The 18,208-nt window shown below is 45.3% G+C and overlaps 1 protein-coding gene across 1 annotated transcript in view; it reads left to right on the plus strand.

Annotated features, from left to right (window-relative positions):
- Positions 1-379: 379 nt before the first annotated feature.
- RFX4 (regulatory factor X4) overlaps positions 380-18,208 on the plus strand; it is a 49,527-nt gene continuing 31,698 nt past the window's right edge. The window contains exons 1-6 of the mRNA XM_069082173.1: positions 380-768; positions 2,824-2,901; positions 6,546-6,709; positions 9,987-10,087; positions 12,265-12,323; positions 17,787-17,931. Coding sequence (XP_068938274.1) covers positions 538-768; positions 2,824-2,901; positions 6,546-6,709; positions 9,987-10,087; positions 12,265-12,323; positions 17,787-17,931 — 778 coding nt within the window. The 5' untranslated portion in view covers positions 380-537. The remainder of the gene's footprint in view (positions 769-2,823; positions 2,902-6,545; positions 6,710-9,986; positions 10,088-12,264; positions 12,324-17,786; positions 17,932-18,208) is intronic.

An 18,208-nucleotide genomic window follows, 5' to 3' on the forward strand; every position in this document is an offset into this window, starting at 1 on the left:
AAATGTCCATCCCTACATGCTGTGACACCAAAGATTCAGTTCTCACTTTTTTTTCCCCAAAAGAACCTATTTTGGTTATTTTTTTTTCCTAGTATGATTTGCAGCTGGGAGCCTCCAGCAGGGTCACCACAGCAGACCCCAGACAGCCTGATCCCCACTGCAGCTGCATAGATCTTCATAGATCTAGAGCTGAGAGGGGGCTAGGAGATCATTTAGCCCAACTCCCTCATGTTACAGATACAGATACTGAGGCCCAGAGAAGTCACAGGCTCCTAGAATGGGGGCTGGAAGGAGCTTCGGAGCTCAGATGATAGCAGAAGCCCTTCATTTTTACAAAGCAGGAAACTGAGGCCCAGAAAAGTTAGTGACAGACCTGAATTTTGAACCCAGTCCTCTGGATCCAAATTCAGCCCTTTTTCATGGCACCATTTCCCTTAAGTGCCTACTTTTGCTTGGTTAAATCCTTTGTGTGGTCCCTGTCCACAAGGAAAGGAGGCTCTCCTGGGAAGTCTGCCAGATGAGGGAAAGCTCAGATTTATGCCTCTCCATTCCAGGTACCATTACTATGGCATCGCGGTGAAAGAGAGTTCTCAGTATTACGACGTGATGTATTCAAAGAAAGGTGCTGCTTGGGTCAGTGAGTCCGGGAAGAAGGAAGTGAGCAAGCAGACAGTGGCATATTCCCCCCGCTCCAAGCTGGGCACCTTGCTGCCCGAGTTCCCCAATGTCAAAGACCTGAACCTTCCGGCCAGTTTGCCAGAGGAGAAGGTGGGTAACCACACCTGGAATCAGCGTCTCTCTGTCTCTGCCTGTCTCTCCTTCCTTTCCTCCCCTGTCTCAGTCCCTTCTGTCTCTGTCTCTCTGTCTTTCTGTGTCTCTGTCCTTCCTTTCCTCCCCCCTCTCTCTGTCCCCTTCTCTCTCTGTTTCTTTCTCTGTCTCTTCCATGTCTGTTTCTCTCTCTGTGTCTGTCTGTTTTCCTGCCTTTCCTTCCGTTCCTTCCCTCTCTCAGTTTCTTTCTCTGTCTCTCTGTGCATGTCTCTCTGTGTCTCTCCTTTCCTCCCTGCCTCCCTCTCTGTCTCATTGCAAAAGGATCCATTTAAACTATAACTGCCCTGCAAAGACCACAACATGTCCAACCATACCCAGTGCATCAGAGATGCTTTTCAACAGGTCTACATATGCTGAGCATCTGTTACATACAAGAGACCCTGTTAAGCTGTATTAGGGCTCAATGAAGGGTGATGCCCAAGGCATGGCCTCTACCCTTGAGGAATGGAAGAAGACACATACATGGAGCCCCCCAGTGACTGGGGACTCCCTTGGCCACGTCCCCAGGCCACTTCTCTCAGGCTCCAGCTTCCCAGGAGGCTTTGGATCCCCACGTATCTCTGAATCCTAGGATGGTTGTCTCCCAAAGCTTGTGGGAGATGGAGAGTGAGTGAGTGTCCAGGGATGGGGAGATGACCCCACTGTGCAGGACAGACAGAAAGTGGAGGGGGCTCCGAGGCTGCTGAGAGCTGGACTTCATCCTTCTGATGACGTAGAGCCCAAGGCACAGTGATTGTTGGGCAGTGTGGTAGGTCGTGTAGATGCCGTATGTGGTGTAGACTATGAAACAGATCCCCTTGTGAGTGAGCTATCATGTCTGTGATCAAGCCCATCTCCTTGGGGAAACAATGCATTCTGTTCTCTTGTGTAACAGTTCAGGTTTCTGGAGTGCTTTAAGGTTCATAATGAACTTTCCTCACAAAAATTCTCTAAGGTCAGGAATACAGGTCATCCCCATGGGCTCTACAGAGGACCTGGGTTCGTATCCTGCCCCTGATGCTTCCTACTCATATGACCTTAGACAGATCACTTAACTTCTCTGGGACTCAGTTTCCTGTCTTGTAAAATGAGGGGGATGACTTGGGTGACCTCTGGGCCCCTTCCAGCTTGAGATTTCGGTCCCCATTTTACAGATAAGGCAGCTGAATGTTCAGGAAGCTTCATTTATCTGGTTAGTAAATGTCAAAGCTGGGATTCAAACCCAGGTCCCTCCTGATTCCAAATCCAATGATCTTTCTACAACATCCTCATAAAATTCTAGGCCTCAAAGCACCTTTTAAAGGAAAGCAGGGGCTGTGCAAGTGTCTGCCTCCAACTGTAAGACCTGGAAGAAACCAGGAGTGTGATGAGGACAGTGGCAGTATGGTCTGATGGTTAGAGAGCCAGCCTTGGAGGCAGGCAGATGGGGGTCCAAGCTCTGCCTCTGGCTGGGGGATCCTCAATCAATTGTTGAACCTTTCAGTGTCTCCAGGAAGCCTCCAAGACAGTCTACTGAAGAGCAGGTGCCGTCTGCACAGGTAGAAAGCATTTCCTCATTCAGAGGTCCTCTAGCAATGAAATCACAATTAGATTAAAAAAAAAAAACTCATAACCTAGATTGAATTTTTTTTCCAAGAAAAAATAACCCAAGAAAATACCATTGTGAGGTTTTTCTTTTAATCCATTGCTTGAAAATTTAAATAAATTGTACATTTTGGCCACAGAGATTGGAATTCCAGATGTCCTGATCTATGAAGGGAACCCAAGAGCTGATCCCTGTGATCTGGGGGAAAGCAGCCCCCTTCAGTGAAAAGATGAATCTGAAATCTGAATTCTGAATCTGGCCAAGAGTCCCAGGCTGGTGTCTGTCTTCGACACCCACATTTTGTCTTCATCTGTCTGCACTGTCCATCAACCCAGGACAGGCTGTGCCTTCCAGAAGGGAATGGTCTGGGGACTGAAATTTCCCAAAGTGTTTTAAATGCTCTAATGGGTGGCCTTGTGATTGTGCCTCAGGTTTCCACCTTTATTATGATGTACAGAACCCACTGTCAGAGGATACTGGACACGGTGATCAGAGCCAACTTTGATGAGGTAGGTACAAAAGCGATCACGCCTTCTATTCCAAGGCAAGTTTATGGATCCACAGAATCACAGATGCCCAGCAGCGGAGGGCATTTTTGAGGGTACTTTCATTTCTATTTCCTTAGATGGTGAACTGAGTTCTGATTATTATCAGAGAATTAAGAAAAAGAGGGGGTTGTAATTAATCAATATAATTAAAATGCTTATTCGTCAAGACAGAAAATAGAGAAGTTTGCCATGCTTCCCTTAAATCCTCTCCCCACTCTTTGGTTATGCAGACTCCTTCCTTCCAGGTGAGTCCAGAGCTTTAATCAAATTAGAGCTTGTCTTAAAAGCCAGTGATTTCAACCTCCTCATTTTACAAGGGAGGAAACTGAGGCCCAGGGCCCAACGAGTAGAATCCTAGATATAGAGGTAGGAGGGACATCAGAGCTTGGCTGGTCGGACCCTCTTCTTTTACAAAGGAGGAAACTGATGACAGGGAGAGAGAAATCCCTTGAGTGGGTTAGAATTCCATGAAGTCGGTATTTCCCAAGCAGGTTTCTCACCCACCCCTGACACTCTAGACCAACTACTCTCATAATAGCAGGGAGAATGGCTCACTGTGGATGGATGGGCATGGAGCGGAAAGAGGGCATAGGTAGTGGAGGCAGAAGATTCCCCTGGGGTCACAGAACCTTGGATTTAAGACCAGAATGGACCTGAGAGATTATCTAGTCCAGCTGTCTCACTTTACAGATAAGGAAACAGACCAGAAAGAGCTCGTCCAAGGCAATAAAATTAGGAGAGTCAGCATTTGAACCCCAGATCTTCTGACTGAAGCATCCTTAATGGGGGGTGCACACCTTGAATCCAGGGCTACCAGCAATGGCCACACCCAGTGGCCATTACTGGCAGGATCCTTCCTACTTCCTAGAACATTGGTAGAGAAGAAGTTGGCATTCTTTGGACTAGACCAGGAGAGCCTGGACGAGAGTGAGTCCACACTAGCCCTGGTCTTACTTCAGTGATTGAAAAAGTAGGGTTCTCTCATTCACAGCAGCTTCGACTTAGAGCTGGGAAGGTCCCCAGAGGCCAAGGGATCCAGCCCCTTGGAGGCCCAGAGATCTAAGGCCATGGTCATGATCTAAGGCAGGAAGTCACAGGGCCCATCTGCTCTGACTCCCCAGCTTCATTCTTCACGTTATCTCCCCTCTTTGCATTTATTCTCTAGATTTCTCAAAAGCCCCTTGGGGATTCCAAAGACCTTACACAAACAATAATCCCAAGTCCACCCATTCCAGCAGGTAAAGCATAGAACGCTTTCAGACCACCTTCTCCATGGGTCGAGCCTTGTCTTGGATGGGGAGGGATGCTGGGCAAGAAGAGGGCGGGAGCCCTCCTCCCAACGGTCATTGTGCTTCCGGAGATGATCTGAGCGCTCACTCTGAGCGCTGGGAAAGGAGAGGCTTCTCTGGAAAGAAACCTGCATTCTTCAGAGTTTGGCGGGATGTTGTGTGGAAGCCCTTGGCATTTGGTCCACCAAGGCTCACTGCCTTCCCACCACTGTCTTTTTATTACTCACATTATCTTCCCTGAAATGGAATTCCCCCCTTCAGGGGGCTGTGAGCCCAGGGGGTGGGGGTGGGGGACTTGTTCTTTAGACAGGAATGCCTTCACTTTTATGAGGCCTGGTGTGCAGGGTTTGTTTGAGTTCCTCTGGAAGGATGCTTGGACAGCCTTTCAGAGAGGCATATTAAAACTTCTTTTTGGACTTAACAGGGGCTTTTCAGTTCCAAGGCTTAATACCGGTTAGTTTTCCTGCCCTTTATTCTCTCTCCTGTTATTAAAATATTGTCACAACAGAACATAATGAGTTACTTTGTCTGTTCGAAGATGGCACTGCTGGGTTGGTGCCCACCATCAGGGTGCCCCCTTCTCTCAGGAGTGAGCTCATCTGGCACATTTCAGATAGGCAGCCTTAGAGTGGATCTGACCACGCTTTAATGATCGTTCACTTCTCTGATTCTGGAGTGTGCTGTGGGAGGGCTTGGGGGCAGCCTGAAGCTTGGACCCCAGCCCAGGACAAACCCCCTGAACAGCCCCTTGCCCTATCACAAAGATGGCTCAAAGGGAGAGAGACCCAGATCCCAACACTGCCTGGCCTTTCCCAGCCTCCATCGGGCCTCTTGCCCACATTCACTCACCACAATCTCTGCTCAGCAGAAGCCAGTCTGATCCAAGATTACTCAGCCCCTTCCCATGATCCTGCTCTCAGGAGAGTTACCAGGTCCTGGGTTTGAATCCCAACCTTACTATCTCTGTTACTTCCTCTCTCCAAGCCTCAGTTTCCTTCTTTGTAGGATCAAAGATTTACAAAGGGAAAGAATCTCAGAGGTTTTTTTGAGTTAAACTACCTCACTTTACAGATGAGGGAACTAAAATTAGAAAAAATGCCCAGGGTCACCCAGCCAGAAAGTGTCTGAGGCAGGATTTGAACCCAGGACTGGTACCAGAGTATCGAGGAGGTTGGACTAGAGCAGCCCAGAGGAACATTCTGCCAGTCCCGGTGCCCCACAGTAATTCACTCTCCTCCTCACCATGATGGTGAAGGCGGGCCTTGGGCTCTGTAAAGCAAGAGCTTTCCATATTCCCTTCCAGCCTTGATGACATTTTATTGTGAAAAGAACTATTTTGAAAACCTGTTTCACATATATGGTCCTGTTTGGTCTTCATGGCTATCTTATTGGGTTGGCAGAACACTTATTAATTTTATTATTACTATTTTGCAGAAGAGGAAATTGAGGCCCAGAGAAGCTGTGACTTGCCCAGAGTCACACAGGCAGTAACTGGTATAGCTGGGACCCGAGTTCAAATTCTGCTTGTTTCTTACTTAGGAGTAGCTAGGTGGTGCCATAGTTCATATCGTTGGGCCTGGAGTCAGGAAGGCTCATCCTCTTCATGAGTCCAAACCCAGCCTCAGACACTTACTAGGAGTATGACCCTGGCCAAATTACTTTACCCTCTTTGCCTCAGTCTCCTCATCTGTAAAATGGGGAATGATAACAATAGCCCTTACCACCCCCCCTTCCCCCAGGTGGTTGTGAGGATAAAATGAGATTATTATTGCAAAGGCCGCATAATAAATGCATGATAAAACATTAGCTCTTATTGCTGTTATTACCTGTATGACTTTGGGCAGGTCCCTGGGCCTCTCTGGGCCTCAGTTTCCCCATCTGTAAAATCAGGGGATTAAACTAGATGACCTTGGGGTCCCTTCCAGCTTAGAATCTGTGAGTTTAGGACCGTTTCCTACACAATAATTCCCCCAAGCTTCTAACCTTTCTCACCTCCCACCCCTTAGCCCCTAATCAGTGGCCTTTTTTGTGTCCTAATTAGTTCATCTGTTAAACCAATCCATGACAATGGATGCTGACAAAGTTAGTGAGTTACTGGCAGGTGACATTTACATTTGAAGAGCGTCCCCCAGCAGAGACCGAGCCTTCCGGGCAGGGTCACCCAGGCTGGGGCTCCTGTGCACCCTGGGAGGGGCCAGGTGTCACTTCCAGCTGTCCCCAGCCTACCCACCCATGGGTCGTTAGCCTGGTTGGAAGCCAGCATACATTTCCATCTCTGATAATACGGTCTCTTCTTCCTGGTTTGGGCCAATGCAGGTTCAAAGTTTTCTTCTGCACTTTTGGCAAGGAATGCCCCCACACATGCTGCCCGTGCTCGGCTCCTCCACGGTGGTCAACATCGTGGGTGTCTGCGACTCGATACTGTACAAAGCGATTTCTGGAGTGCTCATGCCCACCGTGCTGCAGGCGCTACCAGACAGGTCAGTGGCTGGCCCTCTGGTGGCGGAGGGATGAGTTGGTGAATGGAAACCCACAAGCTCTTTGTCCCTAAGCAAAACCAGGGGCACGAGGAGGCATTTCTGAGGGAGCCCCTGGGATCCTGCCCCAGGGATTCTGGTTGTAACCACATTCTTCTTCCGTCATCTCTGTTACCAGTAGAACCCCCTGGAGCCCCAGTGTCTGCCTGTCTGTCTGTGTGTCTGTCTGCCTGCCTCATCCATGCCTTGGATGGATCAGCTACTCTTGCAGATAAGGGAAGGGCTGGGGGTTGTCCTTGTCCCAGCTGCACATGTAAGCCAGGATCACCATGAGATCTCTTGAGCAGCAGCAGAGCGAGGCCAAGTCCTTGTTCAGGATGTTGGGCCAGATGGCCCATCTAGGATGGCTTACTTGTCCTCGGGATATGTGTTGAGAGGGTAGGATGGATGTGACTGGCATAAACATCTCTAGATGTGGAGTTTCCTCCACAAAGCTCTTCCCTTCCCTTTTCTTGGCAAAGATCATAGAGTGGTTTGCCATTTCCTTCTCCAGCTTATCTTACAGATGAGGAAACTGAGGCAAACAGGGTGAAGTGACTTGCCCAGGGTCACCCAGCTAGTAAGTGTGTGAGGCTGGATTTGAACTCAGGAAGATGAGTCTTCCAGAGTTCGGGACCGCCACGCTATTCACTGCAGTGTCATCTGCCTGGAGACATTATAGCTGTCAGCAATTACTTGAAGAGTTGTTGAATGCAAGGAGTCAGTCATTTCCCTCCAGAAAGCAGAACTAGAAACACCTTGGCAGGTCAGGGAATTACAGAGAGGAAAATCTAGGATTGATGTAAGGAAAAACTCCCTAACAATTAGAATTCTCCAGAGAGGATTGGGTTGCCCGGATGGTGCTTCTTGTCCAGTCAAGGTCAGCATCTCACTCTGGGGGGCTCTGATTGTAGATTCTTGTTTGGGCACATGTTGGACAAAATGACCTCTGAAATACCTCCAGACTGAGCTTCCTAGGGTTGGCATGAGCCGTATCCAAGATGGTGACTTCTGAGCTGACTCCTTATCCTTGTGCCATGTCTGTGTCCAAAGTCCAGATATCCTGACAGTCAAAGGTCAGAGGACCAGGACGAATGTCATTAAGTCAAATAGAAAAGTTGGGAGGAAGAATCTCCTTGGGCTGTCCAGCAGGCAGAGTAAAAAAAGTGGGGCAGGCTTTCAGGAAGGAGGGCCAGATAGGAAATAGTTATGTCAGGGTCACACACGAAGAGCTCCTGGTTGAAACTGTGTACAAGGCAATAGATAATTCCCAAAGAATACAGCAGTGACTAAGGCTAGGTAAGAAATGAGGCAGAGAATGGCCTCTTTACCTAGTTAAAAAAAAAATCAATCTGGAAGGACCCATAAAAGGGAAAGTGATGGCATGGTCAGAGAAATAGAAGAATGTGTGTCATGCATATCAGAGTTGAAGAGAAATTCAAAAAGGGAGTAGTCTGTCAATCAGTCAATTAATAAGCATTTATTAAGTGCCTTCTGTGTGCTAAGTGCTAGATATCATTGTAACTCAGAGATATGAAGGATGAGGTCACTGGGTTTTACAACTAGGAAGCCATTGATGACCTTTGAAATACTTGGCATGGATTGTAAGCTGCTTCAGGGTAGATCATCCCCCAAAGCATGGGCAGGTGCTTAATAATTGTGCATTGAGCTGTTGCACTAAGTTAACCCAACTCTTCCTTAGCCCTCAGCTCAGTGACTCTGGTCAGTATTTGAAGTGAAAATAGCCCCAACCTGGCTACGGTCCATTAGCTGGGGCACACTTGGGCTCCTCCTGAAAGTCTGGCATCCTTGAGTAGGAGTCTACGGAACAAAAGCCCTCCCAGGCAAGCTGTGGTGGTATGTGAACCACTCCTTTTTATGAAAACTCAACCGGGCTATGGGAAACCCAATGCAAACCCAACACGCAATCCTCTCTGCTGGTGATCTTGTGCTCCTGGCCAAAGCCTGGCCTTCCATACTGAGGCTGGGATTGATGCCTCATAGGCATAAAATATTATTCAAAGGGACTGAAAAGGAAGCCTTCCCATGGTTGCTCTAGCAGCCACAGGGAGGTCTTGCTTACTATAATTTCCATAGCTTTTGACCCACAGAGGTGAACAGTGGGCAGAGGCTTAGAAAAGTCCCCTCTCCCAGGAGCTAAGCCAGGGCAGCTGTCCCACCTCCTGGCAGGGCACAGCTTTGGGGCCTGGGACTCCTGTCCATGAGCCAGGGACATTTTCCCTTCAACTTTACAGCTGGTACAAGAATCAGAAAATTGTGTTAGTTCATGGTGTGGCCCACAAGGGGAAATGACGCCTCTTTGATTTATCCAGGAGCGGCAGAAATATGTGTGTGGGGTGGTCCCCTCTGAGGATCATGCTGTCGTGTTCACAGGTGACCCCACAGGGTCATTTCTAAGTACAGAGCCACAAGACAAGACCTTTCCCATCTGTGGCTTAGCTTAGTACCTGACACACAGTAAATGCTTCATAAACACTTGACGATTTGATGGTCTACAAGGAGGGACTTGTAAAGTGGGACTCTCCTCTATTCCTATTCAGTGTAGAATACAGCATTGAACCTCAGAAAGAGAGTCACAGGACTTGAGTTCAAATTATGACCCTGTCATTTATCAGCCCTGCGCGATCTTGGACAAATCATAGAACCACTGAGGGCCTCAGTTTCCCCATCTGCAAAATGGCAATGATAGTGCTTGCATTCCTCATCTCCCAGGGTTATGGGTATTATAGAAACAGAAGCATCTATAACTATTATGAACATGATCTTGACATCCTCACACTTTTCCCATGAAGACCTAGTTTGGGATGTTGGGTGGGAAATTCAATTCAATAAACATTTATTAATGTTTTGGTCCCCGCACTGTGCTAAGCACTGAGGGTACAAAAAAGGGCAAAAAACCAATCCCTGACCTCAATGAATTTACAATCTAATGGGGATGAGGGACAGACCAGCAATCTATAGACAAAATAGACAGGAAAAATGAACAGAGGGAGGGCACTGGAATGAAGAGGGAAGGCTTCCTATAGGAGGCAGGATTTGAGTTGGGACTTAAAGGAAGACAAGGATTCTCACTGGGTCCTGCCCACGAATGATGGCATCTGGGCCGGATTCCCCTTGAAGACAGGCCAGCTGGGTTCTCAGCCTGGTTAGCCCTTCACTCCCTGGGAGTGACCCGTGGAGCCTCATGCATTTGCTCTAAGTGGACCCTTTCTCTTTCCAGCTTGACTCAGGTGATCCGAAAGTTTGCCAAACAACTGGATGAGTGGCTCAAGGTTGCCCTTCACGACCTCCCAGAGAATCTGCGAAACATCAAATTTGAATGTAAGTAATTGAAGGACGTTTGGTTCGTGGGCTTTAAAGGGCTTATGAAAGACAGCATGATGTCATGGACAGAGCTGGGTCCTAGACCCAGGGCCATCACTAATGATCTGCCTGACCTCTGGCAAGCTGCTTGGCTCGCCTAGTTCAGAAAGGGTGCAGAGGCCTCACCTCTGCTACACGATGTGTATGAGCTTGGGAATGTAACTTCGTCTCCTTGGGCCTCAGTTTCCTTATCTGTAAAATAAGAGAATTGGACTAAGTGGCCTTTAAGGCCTCTTATAGCTCTACATGTAAGAACCCCAGCGCTTCAGCATTCTCTTCTATTTCTTGGTCTGACTAATGAGAAACTCCAGTGATGGCATTGCCTTTCCCCACAATCCCCATTCACCCACCAGAACTCTACCATGAATTTGATCACGTTTTCCCATCCAGATGGGTTTTTTTTCTTGTACTTTTGAGAAGTCTCGTGCACTGTTAATTTGTTGATATTAAACAAATATTCACATGATTTTAAGTAAAACAAAGTTTTCCCTTAAAAAAAAAGTGCTGCACAATTTGAATACAGCTCACCATTCTTACTCCAAAGTAATGCCAGAATGGAAAATGAAGGCGATCAAATTACCCTCTCTCCACAGGCAAAGGGGAGCCTTTCAAACACGCTTTAGAGCGGGCTGCCTGCCGAGCACAACACCTATTGATGAAGCCGGCTTCCTTTCAGGGGTCTCAGCTCCTTTCTTTTCATGAGCACTAGATTCCACATCACAAAGTTAAAGAAAAAAAGTAATTAAGGAAAAGGATTAACAATTGATCAGCCTGGAAAATTAGAAGTTGGTGGGGTGGGGGTGGGGGATTATTGTTTTCTCTCTTTCCCTCTCTCTTTTTTTTGTTTGGGGAGCTGGCTTTGGACACCAATTAGAATAATCCTAGGAACATTTTTGATTATTTATTTACTGATTCAGAGATTAATCGGAATAGTGGTCCTGTTCACATTCTAATTATGCAGACAATGCCAAACTGCAGAAAGTCTGTAATGTGGATGGTGGCTCCAGATTTGGTACCTGTTGGGTCATGAAGAAAGCAATTACCCCCAGAGAGTCTTAAAATGCATTTTAGAAAATGTGTGTCATAAATGGAAAGAGCCAGAGGCCCAATGGGTGGGAAGGGGGGGGGGCAAAGATAGGTTGGTCAAAGAGCCTTGGATATTTCTCTTATGATATCATCCTCTTTTGATTATGACTGGCTTTTTGGGATTGTAACAAGGTGTTTTTTTTCTTAATGCTTTAGCTCAGTTCATGTCATAGGTCATATTGTGTTTATATGTGTCTTTTATCAACTGAGAACAACATGTATCTTGCTAAAAGTGTAAGTATTAATGGGGTTGCCCATCATAAATACAGCATCAGTGACTGCTTCCATCCCTCCCTGCTCCCCTACATATCTTCTTTAGGCCATCCCATATATGAGGCACATTCTTGGTCATCATTCAGTCAAAACCATAGCTTATGAGCCCCCACCAATGGGAGTTCCCTTACCTGCCAATCAGAAAGCACATTTGTTCAAAACAAAGACATTTAATTAACTTTCCTTCGGGTTAGCATACCACCTGTATATATAAACTTTGATGTCAAAACCATCTCCGCTTAATATCAGTGCCAAATCCAAGTCTGATAGGCTTCCAATTCAGCCGATATTTATTAAATGCCTAATGTATGCAGTATTTCTCACCACCACACGTAATAGCTTTGTTCAATGAGGTTTGATGTTTAAAAAAATTACTTTTTCAGAGAATTTCTGTGACCCTTATTTGCTATCTTCAATTATTTAAAGGTAGAAACTATGGAACTTGTACTTCAGGAAAGGAAAATCATCACAGGTGAATAATTACATTGCTTTTCCAATATTTCCTGGACCAAACAAGATTGTCAGAGTGAAGTCTAAACTTTAGCAACAACAACAAAGGACCCTAAGTATTATTTTTATTGAACATTTTTGACATCGATGAGGAGTGGAACAAAGAAATAGATATGATACATTCACCCATTGGGTTTATAAAATGTCAATGTCAGGGTATCATTGGTGTTTGATTATTTGGGGCTGGTTTTGAATTCACCCTTGAGAAAGTTAAGATTTAACCTGAGAATGTGACCTTTTTAAACTGTAATTCTTTTTATCTGCAGTGTCAAGAAAGTTTTCCCAAATTCTGAGGCGGCAAACATCGCTAAACCATCTTTGCCAGGTAGTTAGAATGATGTCTTTTATATTTTGCTTTCTGTCCAATCGATGAGGTTTACTTTGTACCCAACTGGTCAATCGACAAAAAGGACCTCTTCTTTTAGAGGTCATGGCATGTGTCTCTTGGACAGTTCATCTGCTGGGTGGTTATGATTTCTTGGAGACAAGGAATAAAATAGCTGACCAGATAAATACTTGCAAGGAAAGTGTATACTGGATATCCAAAGTCACCTGCCTCAGAACATCTGTGATCAGCTTCTCTTGAGAGGCAGCATGGTGTGGGAGAAGAAATGCTAGATTTGGAGTGAGGACACCAGGGTTCAAATCCAAGCCCCGACACTTAGCTGGGTGACTTTGGGTAAGTCACTTACATGTTCTTAGCCTTGGATTCCTTATTGGAGGGAAAATGCATATGATTAGACTTGCATAAAGTTAATGCGTGGAAGTCCATATATTTTACACAGGGCAGACTGTGTTTATTGGCATTTGACCAACAACTCAAGCTAGCCTAGCTATCTGATTCCCAAAGCCACAACAGATTAAGAAAGGGGATGGGTAGAAGCACTTCCCCAGCCCTGGGTAAGAGCATTCACTGCAGCAGGATTTAAGAGGAATTATTGATGATTTGATAGTGAGGGAGGGGGGAGAAGAGTTACAAACAGCATTCATGAAGAGCCCAGCAGTCTGAATCCATGTGGAGGTGGTCGAGAGGGAGGCGTTGTGGTGTGGTGGAAAGAACCCTGACCCTGGAGGCTTGGGACCTGAGTTTGAGTCCTGGCTTTGCCACAAATCTCTTCTACCTCCCCGGGACTCAGTCTTTTCATCTTTAAAATAGGGTGGTTGGACTTGATGAACTTAAAGGTCCTTCCCAGCTCCAGATATAGAATCCCTATAGACCTTACCAGGGTAATCTTTGGTTATTGCTGATCCTAGGAGGCTAAAGAGTTGGGTAGGAAGGTCACTAGAATGGGAGTCTGGCAATATAAACCTCAGCCAGAATCCCGCTTCTGATGCCAACTAGCTGTTTGACAAGAAGCAAATCAGTACACCTCTTTGGGCCTCATCTTGGTAATAATAAATAACTTTTAGGAACTGCCACACAGGGTCATACTGAGATGAAATAAGATAGTGCTTGTAAAGGACTTTATAAGCCAAAAAGTACCATCAAGTGTTATTCTGATGACAACCCCAAATTATCTGAGGGCGCTATAGTGCATAGAGTGCTGGGCCTGGAGTCAGAAAGACTTATCTTTATGAGTTCAAATCTAGCCTCAGACATTTACTAGTTGTATGACCCTGGGTAAGTCATTTAACCCTGTTTGCCTCAGTTTCTTTGTCCATAAAATGATCTCTAGAAGAAACTGGCAAACCACTCCAGTATCTTTGCCAAGAAAACCACAAATAGAGTTATGGAGAGTTGGATATGACTGAAATGATTAGACAACAAAAACAAAAAAGCCCAAACCATCAAGAAAAGGCTGAATTATATTCAGAAAATTCCATTTAAGAAAGCAGAGCTTTACAGATCAAAAATGTTTAAAAACATGTGTAAGTGTGTGCTTAAATGGAGTGAGTTCCAGTTATCTGGAGAGCTTGGTTCCCCATAAAATGAGGACTCATTGAATATAGTCTCACATTGCCTTCTTCCTTGGGAGTTTGAAAAGTAATTCATCCCTTGCAGGTAGGAGGGACATTGTAAGATGGCTAAAACTTAATGGACTTCAAGAAACTCTAGCCAACAGACAACTGTGAGCCTTCTCCCTGCCCCTTAACTAATATTTATATAACACTTTAAGGTTTGTAAAACACTTAATTACATATAATATGGGACATATTTTATATATATAAACATTGTAAATATATGTATTATACCTGCACTATATAATTATACTAAATATGTATCTCTACTATATACTATAATGCTATAAATGTGTGTGTTTATATACACACATATCTCTATATACATATTCCTACATATGCACACATACATATATACACATATATCTATATATATTCCTATATACATACACACATCTATATATACATATTCCTATACATACATATCTATATATGTATATATTCCTATATACACAGACATATATCTATATATACATATTTCTATGCACATATATTTATATATATACATATTCCTATAAACACATATTCCTATATACACACACATCTATCTATATATACATATTCTTATATCTACACACATATATATCTATATATACATATATACATATTCCTATATATACACACATACATCTATCAATCTATACATATTCCTATATATACACACTTACATCTGTATATACAAACACACACATATATACACACACACTTATTTGATACTCAAAACCACCACATTCTATTTGATCCCCATTTCACAAAAGATGAGACTAAGGCTCAGAGAGATTAAAGGGGTTTCCCCAGGGTCCTGGAGCTAGTGAGTGTCAGAGATGGTGCTTGAACCCAGATCTCCTTGACCCCCATTTTGGGGCCCCTCTGCCATGCCATCAGCCTCTGAATCCATCTCTATTGACAAGCCTTCGTTAAGCACTTGCTACATACCAGGCAAGTGTGTTGGGTGCTGGGACACAGAGACAAAAAGGAAGCCACTTCTGCCCTCACATAGTTTGCAGCTTCTCTTGCTTCTGTCTGAGCACAGAGTCAGCCTCGGTCAGGAGGTATTCAGACTTGAAAGGACGGAAGGCTGTGGTTGGGGGTGAAGAATGTCAGCGTTGTCTGGGACAGGAGGTGAGACGTGGAAAATGGAAACAGAGATAGCACCTGCCTCACTGGGTTGTTGTAAAGATCAAATGAGATAATGTATGTACAAAGATTTTAAAAGGGGAAGGAAGGAGAGAAAGAAGTAAGGAAAGAAGGAAAAGAGGAAGGGAAAGAAAGGAGAGGAGAGAGTGTGGGAGCAAAGAGGGGAAAGAGGGAAGGAAGGAAAGAAGAGAGAGAGAGGGAGGGGAAAGGAAAGAAGGAAAAGAGAGAAGGAAGAAAGGAAAAGAGGGAGGGAAGAAGAGAGAAGGAGGGAGGATGGAAGAAAAGAAGGCAGGAAGGAAGAAAAGAAGGTAGGGAGAGAAGGAGGGAGAGAAGAAGAGAGGGAGGTATGGAAAAAAAAGAAAGAAAAGAGCTCTGCAAAATAACCAACTCTTGAAGTAAATGTGGGCACACGCAGTGCCGTACACCTGTAGTTCTCCCATCTCTCTGATGAATGAATAAGTCAATCTTTCCAAAAGCGTTTCTTCAGTGCTAACTGTGAGCTGGGCACTCTTTGAAGCTCTGGGGAGGTTAGTGTTCTTGCCTTTTTTAGAGAAAAAGAAAAGGTTTCTGGATGCTTGTTAACATGCTACCATTTGCTCACATTTCCTCCCAACAAAGCCAAGGTTCAAATCCAGGTACCTCTCCCACCTTCCCTCACCACACAGGTGGACTCTCCTCTGCAGTGAAGGAGACCCACTAACCTAACCAAGATGTCCTTCGTTCTGCCAGAGGCCTGCATGGCCAACTTGGCAGTGCCTTGGGTGTCTGGTGATGCCAGAAGCCCCAGTCAGGGGGAACCTTGGGCTTTTGATGGCATCGGAAGTGGGAGCTTCAAGCTCTGGTTCCCACTGCCTGGGTGATCTTGGGCACTGCCATCCAACACGCACTTGTTAAATACCCCCCCCATGCCAGGATTAGCAGGATTAGATCTATAGAAGGACAAATACAAATCCTCCATCCCCTTAAAGAAGCTTATGTTCCCCTTGGAAAGTTGCTCTGAACCTCAGTTTTCTCATCTGTAAATTGGGAGTAAGTATTCTTCAACTACAGGCTTATCCTGACAATCCAATGACCCAGTAGAAGTAAAGCATTTGTAGGCTGTGAGATGCTCTGTAAATGCAGGCTTTTATTGTTCTGTAAACAGCCAGTCCACACACATTTATTAGGCACCTACTATGTACCGGGCACTATGCTTAGGGCAAAGGATGCAGTTATAGGGGATGGAAACTTCCTTCTCAATAAACTCATTTGAGTGAGGACTATGGGATTCTTTGTCCTTGTATCTCCAGCCACTTGTAAAGTTCCTGGCACATAGTAGGTCCTTCATAAATGCTTGTTGGCTGGTTCATTATGTCTTGGGCACCTAAGTTTCCCCTTTTCTCCTTATCTGATTCCTGATTTGATACTGGTAATTTTTCTTAAAAACCAAACCAAACCAAATCACTGTCCCTTAGAAAACAGAATGTTTACATGGAAAATACAAATAAAGATATTTCTGAAAACCATTCAGCATGGATGTGGGAGCAGTGGCTCATATCTTTATGATCTGCCACCCAGCTGGAGATATACATCCTGCTTGGGTGCAGTGCAGGGCAATGCAGTGGGAAGCCTGCTCAGCTTGGGGGCAGAGGACCTGGGTGCCCTTGGTCAAGTGACTTCCTCTTCTGGCTTCCACCTTCAGACTACCATCCATATACTCTATACCATCCATAGACCTTGTTCATTTATTTACTGTCTTCTCATTAGACTATGAACTCCTTGAGAGCAGAAACTGATTTTCCCCTCATTTTTAGAGGGTTTTTTGGGGGGCTTTCTTTGTCTGCCCAGTGCTTAACAACACAGTTCCTGGCACATAGTGCCTAATGTATGCTTATTAACTGACTGCTTGACTCAGACTACTTGTCTGAGTGGAGTAATTTTAGTGCTGCAAAGAAACATTACCATGGGGTGCAGGAGCACCTTTCATTGGATAAGTCATTTAACCTGTCTGGGTCTCAGTTTCTTCATTGGTAATATAAGGGGGTTGGACTAGATGGTCTCTGAGGTCCCTTCCAAATGTAGATTGATGATCCTGGCTGTGTGACCTGGGGTAAGTCACTGTCAGAGCCTCTGTTTCCTCGGCTGTAAAATGATGGGGTTGAACTAGAAAGTTTTGTAAAGTCCACTCTGGTGCTAATCCTATGCTCTTATGATACATTGGCTATGTCTCTGCCCCAGAGCTAGCAGGTTCCATGCCCACCAGCATAAAGCACTAGTCCTTGGACTAGGGCAGGGCTGGGGAACCTGCAGCCTTGGGGCCACATGTAGCCCTCTAGGTCCTCAAGTGTGACCTCGAGTCCGTAGGTTCCCCATCTGTGGACTCACATCTCAGAATCAGCATCTCAGCTGCTTCTTGCTTTGAGAATGGGGGTCATGGGAAGAGACCAACCACAAGAGAAAAATCTAATTCAGGCTTTCTTAGATATGAGAAGAAAACTCCCCTTCTCCCCATGGCTAACCCAAATCAGATTGGGGGAGGTGGGGTGGAAAGAATGGCAATTTCTCTGCATTTCCACTGCCCTGTGTTAGAATTTCTAAGCAGTTTAAGAAATGTCCTAAGCAGACACACCTGGGAAGCAGAAAAGGGGATCAAATGTAGGAGATTTTAACCTAATAAACCATGAGCTAATGAGTTGATTGGATTGACTTATAGGCATCGAGAACTGTGATCCACAGTGCAGACATTACTTTTCAAATGCTCGAGGACTGGAGAAATGTGGATCTGAACAGCATTACCAAGCAGACCTTGTATACGATGGAAGATTCCCGGGAGGAACACAGGAAGCTCATAATACAGTGTAAGATGGACACCCCCACAACCTGGGGCCCTCCTTTTTGTTTTGGTGGGAAGAAAAATGAAGGCTGGGTTTTGGAGAAAAAACAAATTTTACCTCTCCTGGGATAGCAGCAGAAAGTGCTTCGGTGAAGCCATCTTCACTAGAAACCAAAGATCCCACTTCCCACCTTCCTCTGCATTCCCTTCGACAAGCTATGCTGGGGGCAAAACACATGGGAGTGCTTTAGCACTATAAACTCCTTTCTCCAAATGTTTTTTATTGCTGTCTTTTGTATTTT

The sequence above is a fragment of the Petaurus breviceps genome, unplaced genomic scaffold, assembly GCF_028583685.1.
Source record: "Petaurus breviceps papuanus isolate PSGF00001 unplaced genomic scaffold, PetGlider_PUasm1.0 156, whole genome shotgun sequence".
NCBI lineage: Eukaryota > Metazoa > Chordata > Mammalia > Diprotodontia > Petauridae > Petaurus > Petaurus breviceps.